At 42.4% G+C, this 16499-nt stretch overlaps 2 protein-coding genes across 2 annotated transcripts in view; one reads left to right on the top strand and one right to left on the bottom strand.

Annotated features, from left to right (window-relative positions):
* The window catches only part of DOCK2 (dedicator of cytokinesis 2), a 536841-nt gene that overhangs the window by 211738 nt on the left and 308604 nt on the right, over positions 1–16499 (top strand). The window lies entirely within an intron of this gene.
* Positions 1–16499, bottom strand: part of INSYN2B (inhibitory synaptic factor family member 2B) — a 45555-nt gene that overhangs the window by 21181 nt on the left and 7875 nt on the right. Inside the window, exon 2 of the mRNA XM_060238342.1 lies at positions 14805–14879. Within this exon, the coding sequence (XP_060094325.1) occupies positions 14805–14879 (75 nt within the window). The remainder of the gene's footprint in view (positions 1–14804; positions 14880–16499) is intronic.

The raw sequence follows: 16499 nt of genomic DNA, 5'->3' as shown, positions 1-16499 counted from the left end.
GATTAGAGTCTGTGCACTTAACCACTACACCAAACTGGCTCTCTCAACACAGGCGACTCCCCCTTCCAGAGGAAGCCCAATGAAACCCTCAGAATTTTGTTCCTCAGGAACCAAGTCAGGGTCTATAGTAGGTGGAGAGAATTGGTGAAAATCACTGCTTTGTCATTCAGTCAGAGAAACTCTGTGGTTGTTTACATTCCAGTGATCAATCGCTTATTGCTAAGGGCAATGACATTTCAAAAGTGAGGTGAGGAGGCTATTCTTGGGCCCAGGACATGGTTGTAGGGAATACAATGCAGCTGCCATCCTGAAGCTACGCAGATCTTATGTAGGAGGCAATCCAGGCAGTAACGTTCCACTGCTGTGAATGCTTCACTTTAGCAAAAGCTTGGATCCAATTACTAATAGCATTTTTCTCTTGGAGACCCTTCTTCTGTGCTTGATTCCTGGCTGGCATCAGAAAATGATAATTTGTAATTCCAGTCCCTGAATGTTGATAGTGAAAACATTAGTGAGAAGCAAAATATTTGAATGAATATTTTCTTTTTTAAAGAATCTTTTTGCATAACTCATCAGTTTCCATAATCTCCAATTTGTGACGGAACTGGCCCTAAGCCTGCTTGCATAGAGGGTGGAATACAGATGGAATAAAATAAAATAAATAAAAATACATTTTGTTACTTCCTCATTGGCTTTTATGTACTGACTATCCTTCTGAGTTTCATTTTGCTCCCCTCCACCCAATAAACAGCTAAATTTTAGAATCCCGATGAACTTTGCAGTATGCTTTTTCGAAATTTAGATATAAATAACATTTGTTTTCGGGGCTCTGCATTTAGAAAGCTACATAAATTGAATAATAGTCCGTCTAAAAGACTGCAGTTAGAGAATTATAACGTTTCTGTGATCTTCAGCACAATCCAGAGAGAGGGGGCAGAAAGTCTTTTGGGAGCAGATGAGCTGTGTGGGCGCAGGAAGGGTTTGCACCGACGTACAACCGGCGCCGCCACAGTGGAGGGGAGTTATGTGGGTGGGGGGCCGCCCGAGCACCACTCCGCTCGAGGGCAGAGGCGCCTGAGGGCTGCGTACGAGCGTGGGCAGAAGTAAGGCGGAGTGCGGCATTCAGGCAGAGGAGGGTTTGGAGTTGGGGGCGTGGCCAGGCTTAGGTGGCTTCCTGAGCAGTTTGGCCCAGGACACGCCCCCCCAAGAGGTGCAACTTTATGCCGGCAAAAATAGCGGCGTGGCCCATAGACACTCGTTGAAACCAAAAACAAAGGTCACTTGCGCCGCTGCGGAAACTCGCAAACTCCTTAGGGAGTGGCGTGATTGCCTCGCCAATCCCCACATGCCTCGGGCTGATGAGCTTCCTCTCCAGCACCCAATCGTGGTCTCCCCCCTGCTAGAAATACTTCTGCTGTGGCCTCGCTCAACTCAGTTGTTAGGGAGAGGAGTGTGTGGTGGGAAGCTCTGCCAGCAAGCTCCCAGCCATACAGACTTAGAGTGAGGGACAGGCAGGCATGTTGGTGGCGGGTTTTGCACCTCACAGTTGCTTTGACAGTATCTTTGACTTGCAAGGGGGAGAGAGAGGTCTCTCCCCTGGGGCTAACTGCTCTTGTTTTCAGGTCTCCACAGGTTCCGGGCTCCTGGAGGCTCTGCGTGTGAGGACGCACAGAGGGTCTCTGGATGGGGGGGTGTCTGCTGCTGGGTTGCTCACTCTCAAACATACATTCCTGCCACGTTCTATGACAGCGAACTTCTGCACTTGGTACTTCCTGCTTGTCTGCTTGCCATTGGCAGAGTCTCAGACAACGGGAGAGTGTGAGGGGATTGATGGCTTCTCTGTGGTCCCGTGCGGGCCTGTCTCGCCCCCACCCCCCCCTCGCCATCAAGCCAGGCTTCTCGTGCGTGCATGCCCAGCCTCAATCCTGTTCCCTCCCCTTGTTGGTGGGACATCTCTCCTTTGCCTGTGATGGTCTGCCCATCATTGGCTCTGTTCTCTGTTTGGGGGCGGGTTGGGGATGGCTATCAGCCTCTCTGGGGCCACCTCTCCCCATCCCTGACTGTCATGTGCCATGGCGCACGCGCCAGGACTGGTCAATGGGCTGGCCTTCCCCTCCGGCTGCCTCCACCTCCCTTATGCCTCCACCAGCGGCATTGCCATGGTGACCGTCTCTCTCATGGCAAGCTATGCCTCTCCCATCCCCACGCTGCAGCGTGCTGAAGTCCTCAGGAAGTCTACTAGCAGCGCGGCAGCTAAGCTGCGGCTGGCTGCCACTTATGTCTGGATTGGGCTGCCCGTTTGCTTGTTTGCACTGCTCAAGGTAGCACAAAGAAATGGCTAGCACATTTTTAAAAAAATTGCTAGCCATTTCTTTTGTAAATAAATTGCATTGTATTTTATGCAGTTCTATGTCTTCCCTGGATATCTTTGTTTGCATTCAACTTCAAATCTTTCATTAGTCCTGTAATGCCTGCAATTTAGTTTCAGAGTGTTTTATTAGATGCTTCTCTCCCTACTCAGACAACCTATCTGTGGTGTTCTACTCACCAAAGCTTTAATGGCTTCTTTTTAACTTGTGTGTAAAATGTTTCTACTCTGTACTTTTGCAATCTATAGCTTCCTTTAATGGTTTTATATATTATCCTCTTTATGTTGCTTATGAAATATCACGCTGGCAGTTTTCTTTCTCTCAGAAATTTCTATCTGGCCTTTAAAGACTTTATGTGAACAGATTTCTTGATAAAGTTTTAGATGCTAAAAAGCAGCCACAGAGAAACACCTGTTTGGATCCTGTATGTGTAGTTTGGCCCCATCATGAGGGTGGAGGGGTAGTGGAGTGCCAAGGTGGGGAGGGGTAGGTGGGAAGAGAGCAAGACTGGGGGGCAAGTGAATGCCAAGTGTGGGAGGGAGTGATATGCTAGCTAAGGGTGAGTTCCAAAGGTGGGAAGAATAGTGGAGTGCCAAGGTTAGGGGGTGGATAGGGAGGGCTGCAAAGATGGTGGTCAGTAGAGTGCCAAGGGTGGAGGGGTGGTGGGAAGAGCAGCAAGGATGGGGTCGTAAATGAAGTACCAAAAGTAGTGGGTGGTAGTTGGGGAGAGCAACAAAGGTTGGATAAAAGGTTTGTGTGTGGGGGGCGGAAAGAGATGGGGTAGATTAACATATAAGGGGAGCGAGAGAAAGGACTGAAATAGGGGGTAGGTTGACAAAGGGAATGGAAGAAAGGGGGAAATAGTGAGGAGATTAATAAAGGGGTAGATTGACAGAGAAAGGATGAAGGGCAAGAGATGAGGGTAGACTTACAGATAAGGGGATGTTGAAAAAGAGGGGGATGGCAGTAGCAAGATTACTCAGAAAATTTTAAAAGTCAAATTCACTATGAAAACTGAGAATATGTTATGGGGTATTTGATCTGAGAATATTGAAAAAAATCTCAGAAGAATTATTTAGATACATGGTAACAGTGGCCAGAGTTGCATTTGCAATAAAATGGAAGATTTAAGAGTGCCCAATGGCAAAACTAACAAGTTATGTAAATAACAGGCTGATCAAAGAATTCCAGGATAAATGGAAAGCTTACTATTCATGTTTTATTTAATTACTAGGGAGAAAAGGCATAAAGTTACTGAAATATTATACATGAATTATCATACTGAAATGTTTGAAGTGTTTGAAAAAGTGATAACGTGTGAAAAGAGGGGGGTTTATTTAATATTCACAATTATTGTATTACATATGACTATTTTATGGAATTTAAAAATATTAATATGCTTACGAGCCATTATATAGAGTAGTTTATGTTCTATGTTAATATTAAGTATTCAGTATTATGAAATCACCATTTAAATAATATGATTTGAAGTATGATTAACTATCAATTTTAACTTATCACAATTGTGCATTTTTCATGATTGAGAGAGAGTGAGAGAGTGTGTCTATGAATACTTGGAATAGAAGAAGAAGAAGATATTGGATTTATATCCCGCCCTCCACTCCAAAGAGTCTCAGAGTGGCTCACAATCTCCTTTACCTTCCTCCCCCACAACAGACACCCTGTGAGGTTGATGAATATATTGGATTTATATCCCGCCCTCCACTCCGAAGAGTTTCAGAGCGGCTCACAATCTCCTTTACCTTCCTCCCCACAACAGACACCCTGTGAGGTAGATGAAGATATTGGATTTATATCCCGCCCTCCACTCTGAAGAGTTTCAGAGCGGCTCACAATCTCCTTTACCTTCCTCCCCCACAACAGACACCCTGTGAGGTGGGTGGGGCTGGAGAGGGCTCTCACAGCAGCTGCCCTTTCAAGGACAACCTCTGCCAGAGCTATGACTGACCCAAGGCCATTCTAGCAGGTGCAAGTGGAGGAGTGGGGAATCAAACCCGGTTCTCCCAGATAAGAGTCCGCACACTTAGCCACTACACCAAACAGTCTGAAATATATTCTTTTCTCCTTTGATGTAATCATAATTGCAAATATGATATGGATTTCTTCTTTCTTATTCTCTATTTGACGCTTCTTTCATATTTATAACAAATAAAAAAGAAGGGGTGGAAGCAAACTGTCCTGGAACATGCTAGGCACAGAGTGGGTCAGCTGAGCTGGAGTGAAAGATGAGGCATAGTCACAACTGGTGCTGCACAGTCGTAGTCCAGCTCCCTGGTCAAGCACGGAGTAAACAATTTGGCAGCAAGAACAAGTTTGTGGTCAGATCCAGAAGTCAGAGCCCAAACACGGTCCAAAGGGCCAGAGTCCCAAGGCAGTGCAAAGTTAATGGTAGTGAGGTCAGGAGTAAGATGGCATGCTGCTTCCACAGCAAGTCTTCTCCTATCGCTGCCCTTTATAACAGAGATGCTTGTCTTGCATCTGGATTGCATCAGGCAGATGCATTCATATTCATCCTCTCTGCCTGGATCCAGGTGTCTCTGGGCTGCTAATCGCCCACTCTGCCTTATTTCCAGCATCTCACATGGAACCCTCCTCCATCTACATTCCACAGGTTCTGGAGAGGGGAGGGGGAGGCAAGGTGGATGGTGGGATGCTCCCTGATGCTGAGCCATGGGGCTGAACAGATAGGATGCTGGCATCAGGGCTGCAAATCATTATTCGGCAGCACAAAAGTAACTTTCTGAAGCAGGCTCTCTGTAACTGGCTGTGAAACTGAGATCTTCTTCACATATCCATTTCTCTTCTGGAGAGTCTTCAGCCTCTTCAGGGTTAGCTGCCCAGCTGACTTACAGCACTTAGCCTTTTAGACAATGCTGTGCTTTAAAAAAAAAACACAACATTTTTTTTCTGCAGACCTCCAGCCCCCTCCCTCTGCAGAAACTTGGTCTACATCCTTTCCTAAGCCTGTTTGCCCATCAGTGGTTGGTACATGGGTACCCGCTTTATGAATGGGGGGAATAATGTACAGTCAAAATTATCTCAGCCTTTTGAATTAATAGGGCAAAGTTGCAAAGTGTTTCCTTTGTTTTTCCTTTTGTAAACCTGAAGGTTGATTCTGTCCGACTATTTAACATTTCTAATAACTTAAAAAGAAATGTGCAGCGAACTATCATTTCTACTAACTGCAGAACACTGTAAAATGAGATTTAGGAGGTGGTTTTACTTAGGTGTCATAGTCTCTAAACAGTGATATGTAACCTCAGTGTATTGGGATTTGTATCAAAGTAGTGATACTAAATTAAAAAAAAATCAAAGTTAATAGAAATGGGTGTGTTCACAAAATTAATTTATGTAAAAATGACATTAATGCCCAAGATTTGTCCTCTGCAATGGATATTTTAAGCACAAAGAATTTTGTAGTAAATAATGTTACAAAAATTATCTCTGTTAGCTGTAAATACAGAATTGCTTTTGTGGGCTACATAGTGTGCTTAAAATCGCACATGGAAAAGATGATGAGGCACGGAAGAGACAAGTGTTGATTATTTTGACTGGCAGATTTGTGAGAGGCTAAGTGTTGAAGTTCGTTGGCAGAATTAACAACCTCAGGCAAGCATTGGCCTATCATATGGATGAAAGGACACATCTGAGGCCTATTCAGCTAGTAGAAGTATGGATAAAGACAAGAATAGGACTAGTGACCAAAAACAGCGAGTTGAGTTGGGGAAATACAAACTTAACTTGCTATATCATGTATCTGTATCATGTAGATTGGCCCTCAGGGTCTCTCTTTCTAAAGGGCAGGGCAGACGTGGGTAAAGAGAAGCATTAGGGCTTAATTTTCACAAGGCTGCAGACGTAGAGAGAGAGATGAGGGGGTGACTCTAGGAACTGAGAGTTGAAAGGAGTCTAAAAAAACTGTGAGAAAGAATAATTGACAGGGGAAGTCTTTAGGGTCTTAATGAGAATATGAAAAATAATGCTAGCAAATTGGCTATGTGATTCTATTGGGGATAGATATGGAAAACTTCCAGGTAGGAATACTGTGTGAAAAGCAGGCTATTTATACAGCTAATGAATAGCACCTGAAAATATTAATCTAATGAATCTAATAACCCACAGGAACAGAAGAAAAAAATGACTTAGTATAATTTGTCTTTGAAAATTATGTTTGTCTCTGAAAACTTCCATCTTCGAAACAAGTTGATTTCTTCTTTTGTATCTATATGAGAATTCAGTCCGTTTTTATAGATATTATTTACAGCTATATACAAATAAACTGATATTAAGTAATGAGTTCTTAGTTATTAACATTAAATAGGTGCTAGGATGTAAAGAAGCAGTGTTCTTGTAAGAAAACTGATATAGGATGAGTTTGGCTGAACCATCCAGATGAATAGTTATGTATTTTGGGTCAATTTTACTTTTTGTCATGAAGGATGAAATATGTTTAAGATATACTCACCAAGTTTTTTTTTTAAATGTACAAGTTACAAGACAAGCTCTTTTAATATAGAGTGAGAATTCAGTGAGTCATTTCTAGACAGGGGAAGGGAAAAGAATATGTGAAAAATTTAAGCCTATTGTTGAGTGGCTGAATTGATAGAAATTAAAAAGAGAAGCTGCACAAATCAGCAGAATCAGTGGGAAAATCTTAGGACAGCCATGTATACATTCTAAACTACCATCTTCCCATCCTCTCCTATGCTGCTCATTATTAGCATTATTTCCATGGGGGGGACAGGATTTCCACACAACGTTGTGGTGTGAGATCACTTTGTCAAAACAGATTATTTACAGTTGAGGTACATTCATTAGGAAGTTCCCCATCAAGTCCCCCTCAAGTATTTTGGAAACAGGCACTTCAGTCTCCTGAGCTGGAGTTATTTGTCCACTGAATGATTTGCGAACGTACAGTATTTTAATGCTCTTGAACTTAAGAAGATGTTGATTTTATTATTGCCTAGTTAGGAGATCACTAGGAAGCCTAAATCATGTTTAATAAAGTTTCCAGTTAAAATAGATAGGGCTTGGAAAGACCTTGGTCTGCTAACTTGGCAAGCTGCTGTCAGAGTCAGCCAAAGTGGACAACTCTGGCCTAGATGGATCTAGGACAGGGGTCCCACATTTATGAGCTTGCAGGCACCTTTGATATTCTGACAGGTGGTGGTCACATCCACAAAATGGCTGCTGCAGGAGATAGAGCCAACCACAAAAGGTCAGGGAGTCAAAATATGCATAATTCTAATAGTAATTCTTCAGCATTTCAGGTGGAAGCTTTGCTTAACAGCCTACCTTCAGTCATGCAGTGAGGATTCCCATGCAATGGTAATAGAGCCTGCCAAATCAGTGCTTTTTAAAGTCTTCACAGCCACTCAGATTTCCAGTGGCTAGTCAGAAGGCCTGCTAGACAGAAGCCCATCTGACCTTGCCAGTTTCTAAAATACTTGGCAGGCACCTGAAAAAGCATTGTGCACCACGGCACGCACAGGCACCATGTTGGGAGCCCCTGAGCTAGTATATGTCTTGATATAAGGAAGCCTCATTTCATTTGCTGTTGGCTGTGGAGCTGCAGAGTAACTGATATCCTTTAATTATATCAGTTTTCTCAGCTGTGCAGTAGAACTGTTCAGTCTGCATTTTGAAATGAGTTGTGTTTCAGAGGAACTCCTACTTCCCAAATAAGAACGTGTGAGTCTTGTCCGCAAGTTACAGTGAATGGACATACAATCTGTGTTCAGCGCACACTTAATTTTTCTTTATATATGCTCTGAGTAATTCTCAGGTTACATTCATACAGCTGAACAGGTGATTGAAACTGCACATTTATCCAGGTACTAGTCCTCAGTTTAATTTATAAAGTGAAGGTACACTGGGTCCCAGTGTGGGGTCCCATCTGTGCCCATTCTACCAGGGCGCTGGCTACTTCCACAGCATTCCTTAAGGGTGCCTCCTTAGCTGACATCTACCTGCGGCTACCTGGGCTGCTACCTGGGCGTCTCCTCACACATTCATGAGACACTACGCCCTTGACCTCAGGAGGCATCATAGAGCGCAGCTGGGCAACCTGGTCCTTCAGTCTGTTCATTTGGCTTGACCACCAGCTCCCTCCTCCAGGTAAGCCTGGCTTGCTAATCTCCCATGGGTGTGAAGCAGAGAGACCACGAAGAAGATAAGCAGGTTGCTTACCTGAAACTGATGATCTTCGAGTGGTCATCTGTGCATTCACACCACCTGCCCTCCTTCCTCTCTGCTGTTGGTCATTCTTGTGACTGACTGCGGTCAGAAGGAACTGGCGGGATCTCCGTGCTGTCCCGGGAGCATGCGTAGTGGGGGCTTTGCGCATGCTCACGGGGCGTTGGCGCATTAAAATCCCAGTCTTTGATATTACCGATCGGGGATCGGCGCTGAGGCTTCATCCCATGGGTGTGAATGCAAAGATGACCACTTGAAAATCATCAGTTACAGGTAAGCAACCTGTTTTTTTCTGGCAGTTGCCTTCATTGAGTATGGAAGGTGAATGTTCAAGATGATTGATCTTGCTGTTTTCTTAATGCAGAACATTTTCAGTTTAAAATTTATAATGATATAAACATTCAATCTTTGGATATCGGTGACATTTGTTCGTGTATCCAGTTTATGCATTAAAGTTTTATGCTACAAGGATCATAATTTAAGAATCAGATGATTAAGTGAAGGTGAGCCATATAGGAACTTTAATAAAGTAACTTTTCACTACAGGCTTATTAATTATTTTTAATTCAGAAAATGCAGAGAGAAAGAGCGAGCGAGAGAGATCTAAATATGGAGATAATAAAAGGGAGCAGTTACCAAAGCATTTTTGCCATGCAGCATGCAGAGCAAACATGGAATCTAAGACTACCATGGCAGCCAGAGATATCCAAGCAGTTACTTTCAAAGCTTGGAGGAGGCACAGTGAGACACCCAAGGTTTTGTGGGGTTTTTTGGAAGAACATGGTGGAATGGAGTTCTACTTGCAGCTGCTGGAATGGGTCAGCCATAGCTCTCACAGAGTTGTCCTTGAAAGGGCAGCTTCTGGGAAAGCTTTCTCAGCCCCACCCACCTCACAGGGTGTCTGTGGTGGGGGGAGAAGATATAGGAGATTGTAAGCTGCTTTGAGTCTCTGATTCAGAGAGAAGGGCGGGGTATAAATCTGCAGTCTTCTTCCTTGTGGAAAAAAAAATTCTCAAAAAATGTTTGAAAGTTAATGAGGAGCACCCATGTGTTTCTCCTTCATTTCCTCTTTGGGAGTTCAGGCACCTCTTTTTCCAAGACAAAACGCACTGGAAATACCAAAAAGCAGGATGGAGTATACTGCAACAGCTCTGTATCAACTTTTCACCTTGTGTGGACATCACAACTTGCATGGACTTGACTAACTTTGAAGAGGAGTGATAAGGACCATCACAGTTGAAATCTGGGAAGATGTATAGACCATTGAATTGTATGCACTGAGTGATTATAGAGATACTGTCTTATAACAGATAGCCATGCAGTGGTCCCCAAGAAAACAACACCTAGTTTAGATTATACCTGTCATGTACTGCTGAAATATGCAAAAATATCCAAAATGTGCATCTTTAAAATATTCCTGTATACCCATTTGTATCATATTAATTAGACTTCAGAAAATTAACTCTGTATATACATTCTAATGCCACTAAAGTAGTAATGTCAGAATAAGATGATTAAAGACATCACTTTCGAAGAAAGGGTTATCCATTGTCTTACCCATTACGTACTGGTCCCATAATTTATCATACCACATTTAAATCGTGGGAGTATGTGGGGGTTTCCAATTTTTAGCAATCATCATACAAGCTATCACCAACATTGTTGAGATTAAAGATTTCTGATCTTTACTCACCAGCTTATCAGGCCAGATATCAAATAAAAGAAGTTTAAAATTCACTGGAATGATTAGATCGAATATAAGTTTTATTTGCTCTACCACTTTATTCCAAAAGTTTGATACTGTGGGACATTCCCACCACATATGATACGAGGAGCCGTTAGTTTTACAATTCCTCCAACATAGAACGTAGTGATGGCCTCAGGAATAGACAACTTTAAAAGGGGATTAGATAGATTCATGGAGGATAAGTCTAGCAGTGGCTACTAGCCACAGCTGGCCCTTCCACTAGGCAAATTAGGCATTTGCCTAGGGCTCCGGGCTAGGGGGGTGTCGAATTGGGCTGTTAACTAGTGTTTTTTTTGTGTCCTTGTCATCCTTTTCATTGCAATATCCTTAGGTGAACTTTAGGTCAACTATCTCAAAAGTTCTTAATAGTTTAATGAGATTGTGGAGAAATGCACCTGTTAAATCCAAAATTACAGAATTGAAAGGGACTTAAAAAGAAAGTTGAATAATGTTTCATTCTTTGTAGCATCTGAAGTTAGTATTACAGAATATAGATGATGAATCACTGTGTATTTTAGCAGGCGAAATGTGTGTGCAATTATTTGTAATTTATAATAAGAAATTTAATCAGTTATCAGGGTCAGACTTTACTGGTTAAGACCAAAATTCCAAGAGTCTGGTACTATATTCAATAGAGCTAAGTTCAGACATTGCAGCAAATCTTTGTTTTTTGCTACTTCGTTTTTTCTAGTGTAGAATACAAAGCATGGTTTCATCTTCCAATATGAGTAAACCAAATTCAAAACTTTTTGTTTTGCTTCATTTCCTGTCTGCTCAACGCTGCAATTTCCGAGTACATTGACTGCTGGAGATTAGGCAACAGCCATAATTAAGCAATGACATAGCAACAATACACATTTAGCACAAATTGTATCATTTGCAGCTTCCTTTATACCATCTATAATATATTAAATTCTCAACAGTCTCCTCTGCCTGCGGATACTTATTTCAACAAAGGGCACACTCTTCCCCAACAGGTTTTTCTACACTCATGGGACTCCAGGGGTTTGCAGAAAAATCCAGCTCCCTCCAATACCTTTTGAAATGACTGCCACAAGAATCTACAGGCCCCTGTCGCATCGATGATAGTCAGAGAGAGAACAAAGTGGTAGACAAGGGCACCTTTAAGACCAACTAAGTTTTATTCAGAATGTCAGCTTTTGTATGCTCTTAAGCAGACTTCTTACGAAAGCTGACATTCTGAATAAAACTTAGTTGGTCTTAAAGGTGCACTTGTCTACTGCTTTGTTCTATTGCCTCAGACCAACATGGCTGTCTACTGGGGTCAGTTAGAGAGAGAGAGAGAGAGAGAGAGACATAGACATAGACAGATAATGAGTGGGGGAAGAGGGGAGGAAGGAAAAGCAGAACTGGAGCTGGGATTGGGGAGGATTCCTGCTGCATAGCTAAATGAATAGCTAAATGCTCGGGGGACGTTTTAAAGGATATATGAGTGTCTCTGTTCTAACTTTTTTTGCTGCAGGCTCCACTGTCCTCTTAAAAGTTTTTTTTTTGGGGGGGGGGAGGCTTAACTGCTTCTCCCCCTCCACAAGCTCAAGGAAGACTGATTGGGGGAGAGAGAGAGAGAGAAATAATAGGCGAGAGGAGAGGGAAGAAGCAAAAACAGAACTGGAACTGGGATTGGGGAGGATTCCTCGCTGCCACTCGCCCATCTCCATCACTGTTTTTCATGCAATGCGAATGGCTAAGTAGCAGGGAAAAGTTTTAAAAGGGTATCTGAGCCTGCTCCTGCAAAGTCATGCAAGTGGGAGAGAAGGATCCCTCGTCTCTGTAGCTGCAGGCTCCGCTGTCCTTTTAAAGCATTCTCTCAGCTTCTGACTGCTTCTCCCCTCCCCCAAGAGTTTGGCCACTATATATCCCCACTGTTTCTCTCTTCTGAATGACTAGAAGCCAGAGGGAAGTTATAAAAGGAGACCTGAGGCATCATTAACGCATGGGTGGGCACAGTGGCTGTTTTCCTCCAACCTGTGTCAGTTTGTACGCTACCTTTTAAAAGTCCCTTAACGACCCTGATAGACAAACTGCCAAAGACAGCTGTGATCTGGGCTTTTTTGTGTCGCAGGAACTCCTTTGCATATTAGGCCACACACCTCTGATGTAGCCAATCCTCCAAGAGCTTACCGGACTGTTAATACAGGGCCTAAGTCGTTGTTCACCTATGTAGAGGCACCTGTCTCTATATATGAACTGCTAACTTCTGTTTCAATAAATCAGAGGCAGGGTGCATGCACATGAAAGCTCATACCTTGAATAAAACTTTGTTGGTCTTAAAGGTGCCACTGGACCCGAACTTATTCTACTGCTTCAGACCAACAGAGCTTCCCACCTAGATCTAGCAAGAAAACTGTTCACTTATTCAAATCTTGACTTCATTTCACTTATAATGTGGTCCTATGCAGTCTATGCCTATTAAACTTAATGATACAGTCTGCAGCAATTCTGCATTGAATTATGCTGTTAACCAGTTCTGATCTAAGATAGCTAAATTTTCTCTGGAGTCTTTATTTGAGAAACTTTGTGAAAAGGTTTTTGTTTTTTTTTAATGCAGGCATACAGTGTAGATTATAAAATGTGCCTTTCTGTGTTGTTGATGTGAGGTCTAGTAAGGCTTGCTGTTGCAAGGATCGTACGGATTTTACCTCGTAGAAATGTTCTGTTTTCTGTTTAGGGTTGCCAATCCCCAGGTGGGGGCAGGGGATCCCCCAGTTTGGAGCCCCCCCCCCGCTTCAGGGTCGTCAGAAAGCGGGGGGGAGGGGAGGGAAATGTCTGCTGGGAACTCTGTTATTCCCTGTGGAGATTTATTCCCTTAGAAAATAATGGAGAATTGATCCACGGGTATCTGGGGCTCTGGGGGGGGGGGGGCTGTTGTTTGGGGTAGATGCACCAAATTTTCAGTATAGCATCTAGTGCCTCTCCCCAAAATACCCCCCCAAGTTTCAAAAAGATTAGACCAGGGGGTCCAATTCTATGAGCCCTAAAAGAAGGTGCCCCTATCCATTATTTCCTATGAAAGGAAGGAATTGAGAAGGTGTGCCGTCCCTTTAAATGTGATGGCCAGAACTCCCTTTGGAGTTCAATGATGCTTGTCACAGCCTTGATCTTGGCTCCACCCCTAATGTCTCCTGGCTCCACCCCCAAAGTCTCCTGGCTCCACCCCCAAAGTCCCCAGATATTTCTTGAATTGGACTTGGCAACCCTATTTCTGTTTCTGGTTTATCATGTACAAAATATTTTCACAATAAAAAATTATAATAGCTGGAACTTGAAGGCTTACAGTTTGTCTCTTGTTCAATTTTTCCAGTTTTAGCAATATTTTCTAATTTACCTGACACAGACTATTACCCTAACAGGTCTGTAATTCTCCCCGCCCACCCCCTCAACATACATACATACACACACACTTGGTTTAATATTGCTATTAGATGGGCTTCATTCCAGGCCTCCAGCATTCCAGGCCTCTAGAGGATAATTTTAATGATGTTTCATATTTCATTTCTTAAAGGGATGGTATACACGTCTAACGTATCAAAGGGACTTTACAGCAGTTATGTCTGCAGGATCATTTGTTCAACAGCACTTCACATTATAATCGAGTGGCATATGAAAAGCCCAGTCAGAAGGTTTGAAAACTAGCCTATTCTCTCTCTCTCTCTCTCTCTCTTTTAAAATTATGTTCCAGGCACATTACATATGCATTTCCTGACAATGAATATCACAGAATAGGAGAGCTCTGTGTACCTATGCGCTGCATAGCGCTTAATATCTGAAGAAATTGCAAACAAGATAGTAAAACTCGAACTTTTCTTTCAGTGTTCCCTCTAAGCTGAGTTAGTGTGAGCTAGCTCACAATTGTTTAGCTTCTGGCTCGCACATTTTCATCTTAGCTCAGAAAGGATGGCCCCAGAGCAAAGTAATTTATGTAGTAGCTTTAGCAGTAGCTTACAACTTGAATGCCAGTAACTCACAAAGTAGATTTGTTGCTGACAAGACCCCACAGCTTAGAGGGAGCATTGGTATTGACCCACATCATGCTTTTGGGTAACAAATAATAATAATAATAATAATAATAATAATAATAATAATAATAATAATAATAATAATAATAATAAAATTTTATTTATACCCCGCCCTCCCCGCCAAGGCAGGCTCAGGGATGCTTCATAAACATTTATCCTGAACATTTATCCTAAGCATTGATTGAATAATTTTTTTCTCTGTTTAATGGTGCTTTATATAAGAAAAAGTGCTTGCCTGTCAGATGGTAGGCATTTCTTCCCAATAGATTGTTGTAAGAAGGTTTTTAGTTTTTTCTTACTCACACTATGGGTACAGATAATCAGCCATCGCATTTGTGAAATCAGGACTACAGCTTAGCAACATCTTTGAAGGCAACACTGAATTACATATCCTATTGAGACAGTTGCACACAATTACCCATTGATACAAGGTACCTGTAAATGATACATGCAGTGTTCTGGCAAGTGCTGCAATTGTTGAGATCTTGGCCAGTGCGGTAGAAGTTCCGCCTGCAATAGACAATAGCTACTGTGATTTATTTATAAAACCAGCAATTCTATAGCTAAAGATTGCTTCACAAAATCTCTTTTCTGCAGGGATTTACCTATGTAAATTTACCTGTGCCTTAAATATTAAGGTATATAGAATTTGGATTTAATTTGATTGTCTTAAACTTGAAATACATAAGGCTGGTGCGCACAATTTGTTTCCTTCATGCAGGCAGTTCCAAGCCATCCTTAGAACACATTTCAAAGCCAGAAATGTAAGCGTGAAGGAGAAACGGTATGATGAACAGTGAATCCTTGATTGCGAAGGCTGGGGAAATGATGTTAGGATGATGGAAATCCGTGACTGCAATTGGTGTTTCTTATTTAGAAGATGCATATGCCACCTATTCAGATGTATTCTCAAGACAGCTCACAAAAAATGTACACCATAAAACAATAAAACAAACAACGTTCCCATCAATAATAATTCAAGCCATAAAAAACCTGGTGCATTAGGTATGTAGCCCTGTCTCAAGTTGTCACCCGTCTCACCTCTGCAGGCTGGCTCACGGTGAGCAGGGGTTCAAGCGAGGATTTATGGGATTGCATTTTTAGATGTACATATAAGGTATTTCAAGAATATACCCTAAATGTAAAGATGAACATGACGGACATGAAGTGTAATCTGATGAAGTGTGCATGCACACGAAAGCTTATACCCAGAATTAAACTTTTGTTGGTCTTAAAGGCGCCAATGGATCCAAACTTTGTTCTATAACATGTTCATGGACACTGTATGACTTGTATTCTAAGAAGTACAAGCAGAGTTACCTAGAGGAAAGCAATATTTCTGCCTTCCCCTTCCCACTTCAGCTTTCTGGGTTGCCACCATTGTGTTCTTGCAGGTCACTTGACCCAAATGCTATCAGGGCCAAATTTGGGAGGCAGAGATCTGGGGCCCCAGAAGTCTACTGTCTTGCCTAGAGGGCTCCAAAAGCACCGTGTAGGAACGTAAGAGGAACCACGTTGGATCAGGCCAATGGCCCATCCAGTTCAACACTCTGTGTCACATAAGAACATAAGAGAAGCCATGTTGGATCAGGCCAATGGCCCATCCAGTTCAACAGTCTGTGTCACACAGTGGCCAAAAAACCCAAGTGCCATCAAGAGGTCTACCAGTGGGGCTAGAAGCCCTGCCACTGTGCCCCCCGCCCAAGCACAAGAATACAGAGCATCACTGCCCCAGACAGAGAGTTCCAACAATAAGCTGTAGCTTTCCGCTTGAAAATATACATTATCATCTAAGGAGCAGGGTCATAATATCATTAAGTTCAGATGTTACAAAGACTGCATCACTGCAGGAGCTACTATTAAGTACTTCTGAGGGTATTTTAAGGACACTTCTATTTCTACCTGTGCATCTTGTTATTTTATTAGTCTTATTTAACAATAGTTTTAATGTCTTCCATGAATATGAATATGGATTATCTTTATGTTAGATAATGGGTTGGATCCAAATAACATCTTCCATGAACAGAAATGCTTCTTTTGATTGAACTCCACACGCTTTGTAGCATGTATTTACTCAGTTGTTACTCAGCAAATGTCCAGCCTTTGCGGGAAATTTTGAAAGCTACACTT

This window comes from Heteronotia binoei, chromosome 5 (assembly GCF_032191835.1).
Source record: "Heteronotia binoei isolate CCM8104 ecotype False Entrance Well chromosome 5, APGP_CSIRO_Hbin_v1, whole genome shotgun sequence".
NCBI classification, from domain to species: domain Eukaryota; kingdom Metazoa; phylum Chordata; class Lepidosauria; order Squamata; family Gekkonidae; genus Heteronotia; species Heteronotia binoei.
This window is presented reverse-complemented; position numbering and strand designations above follow the sequence as displayed.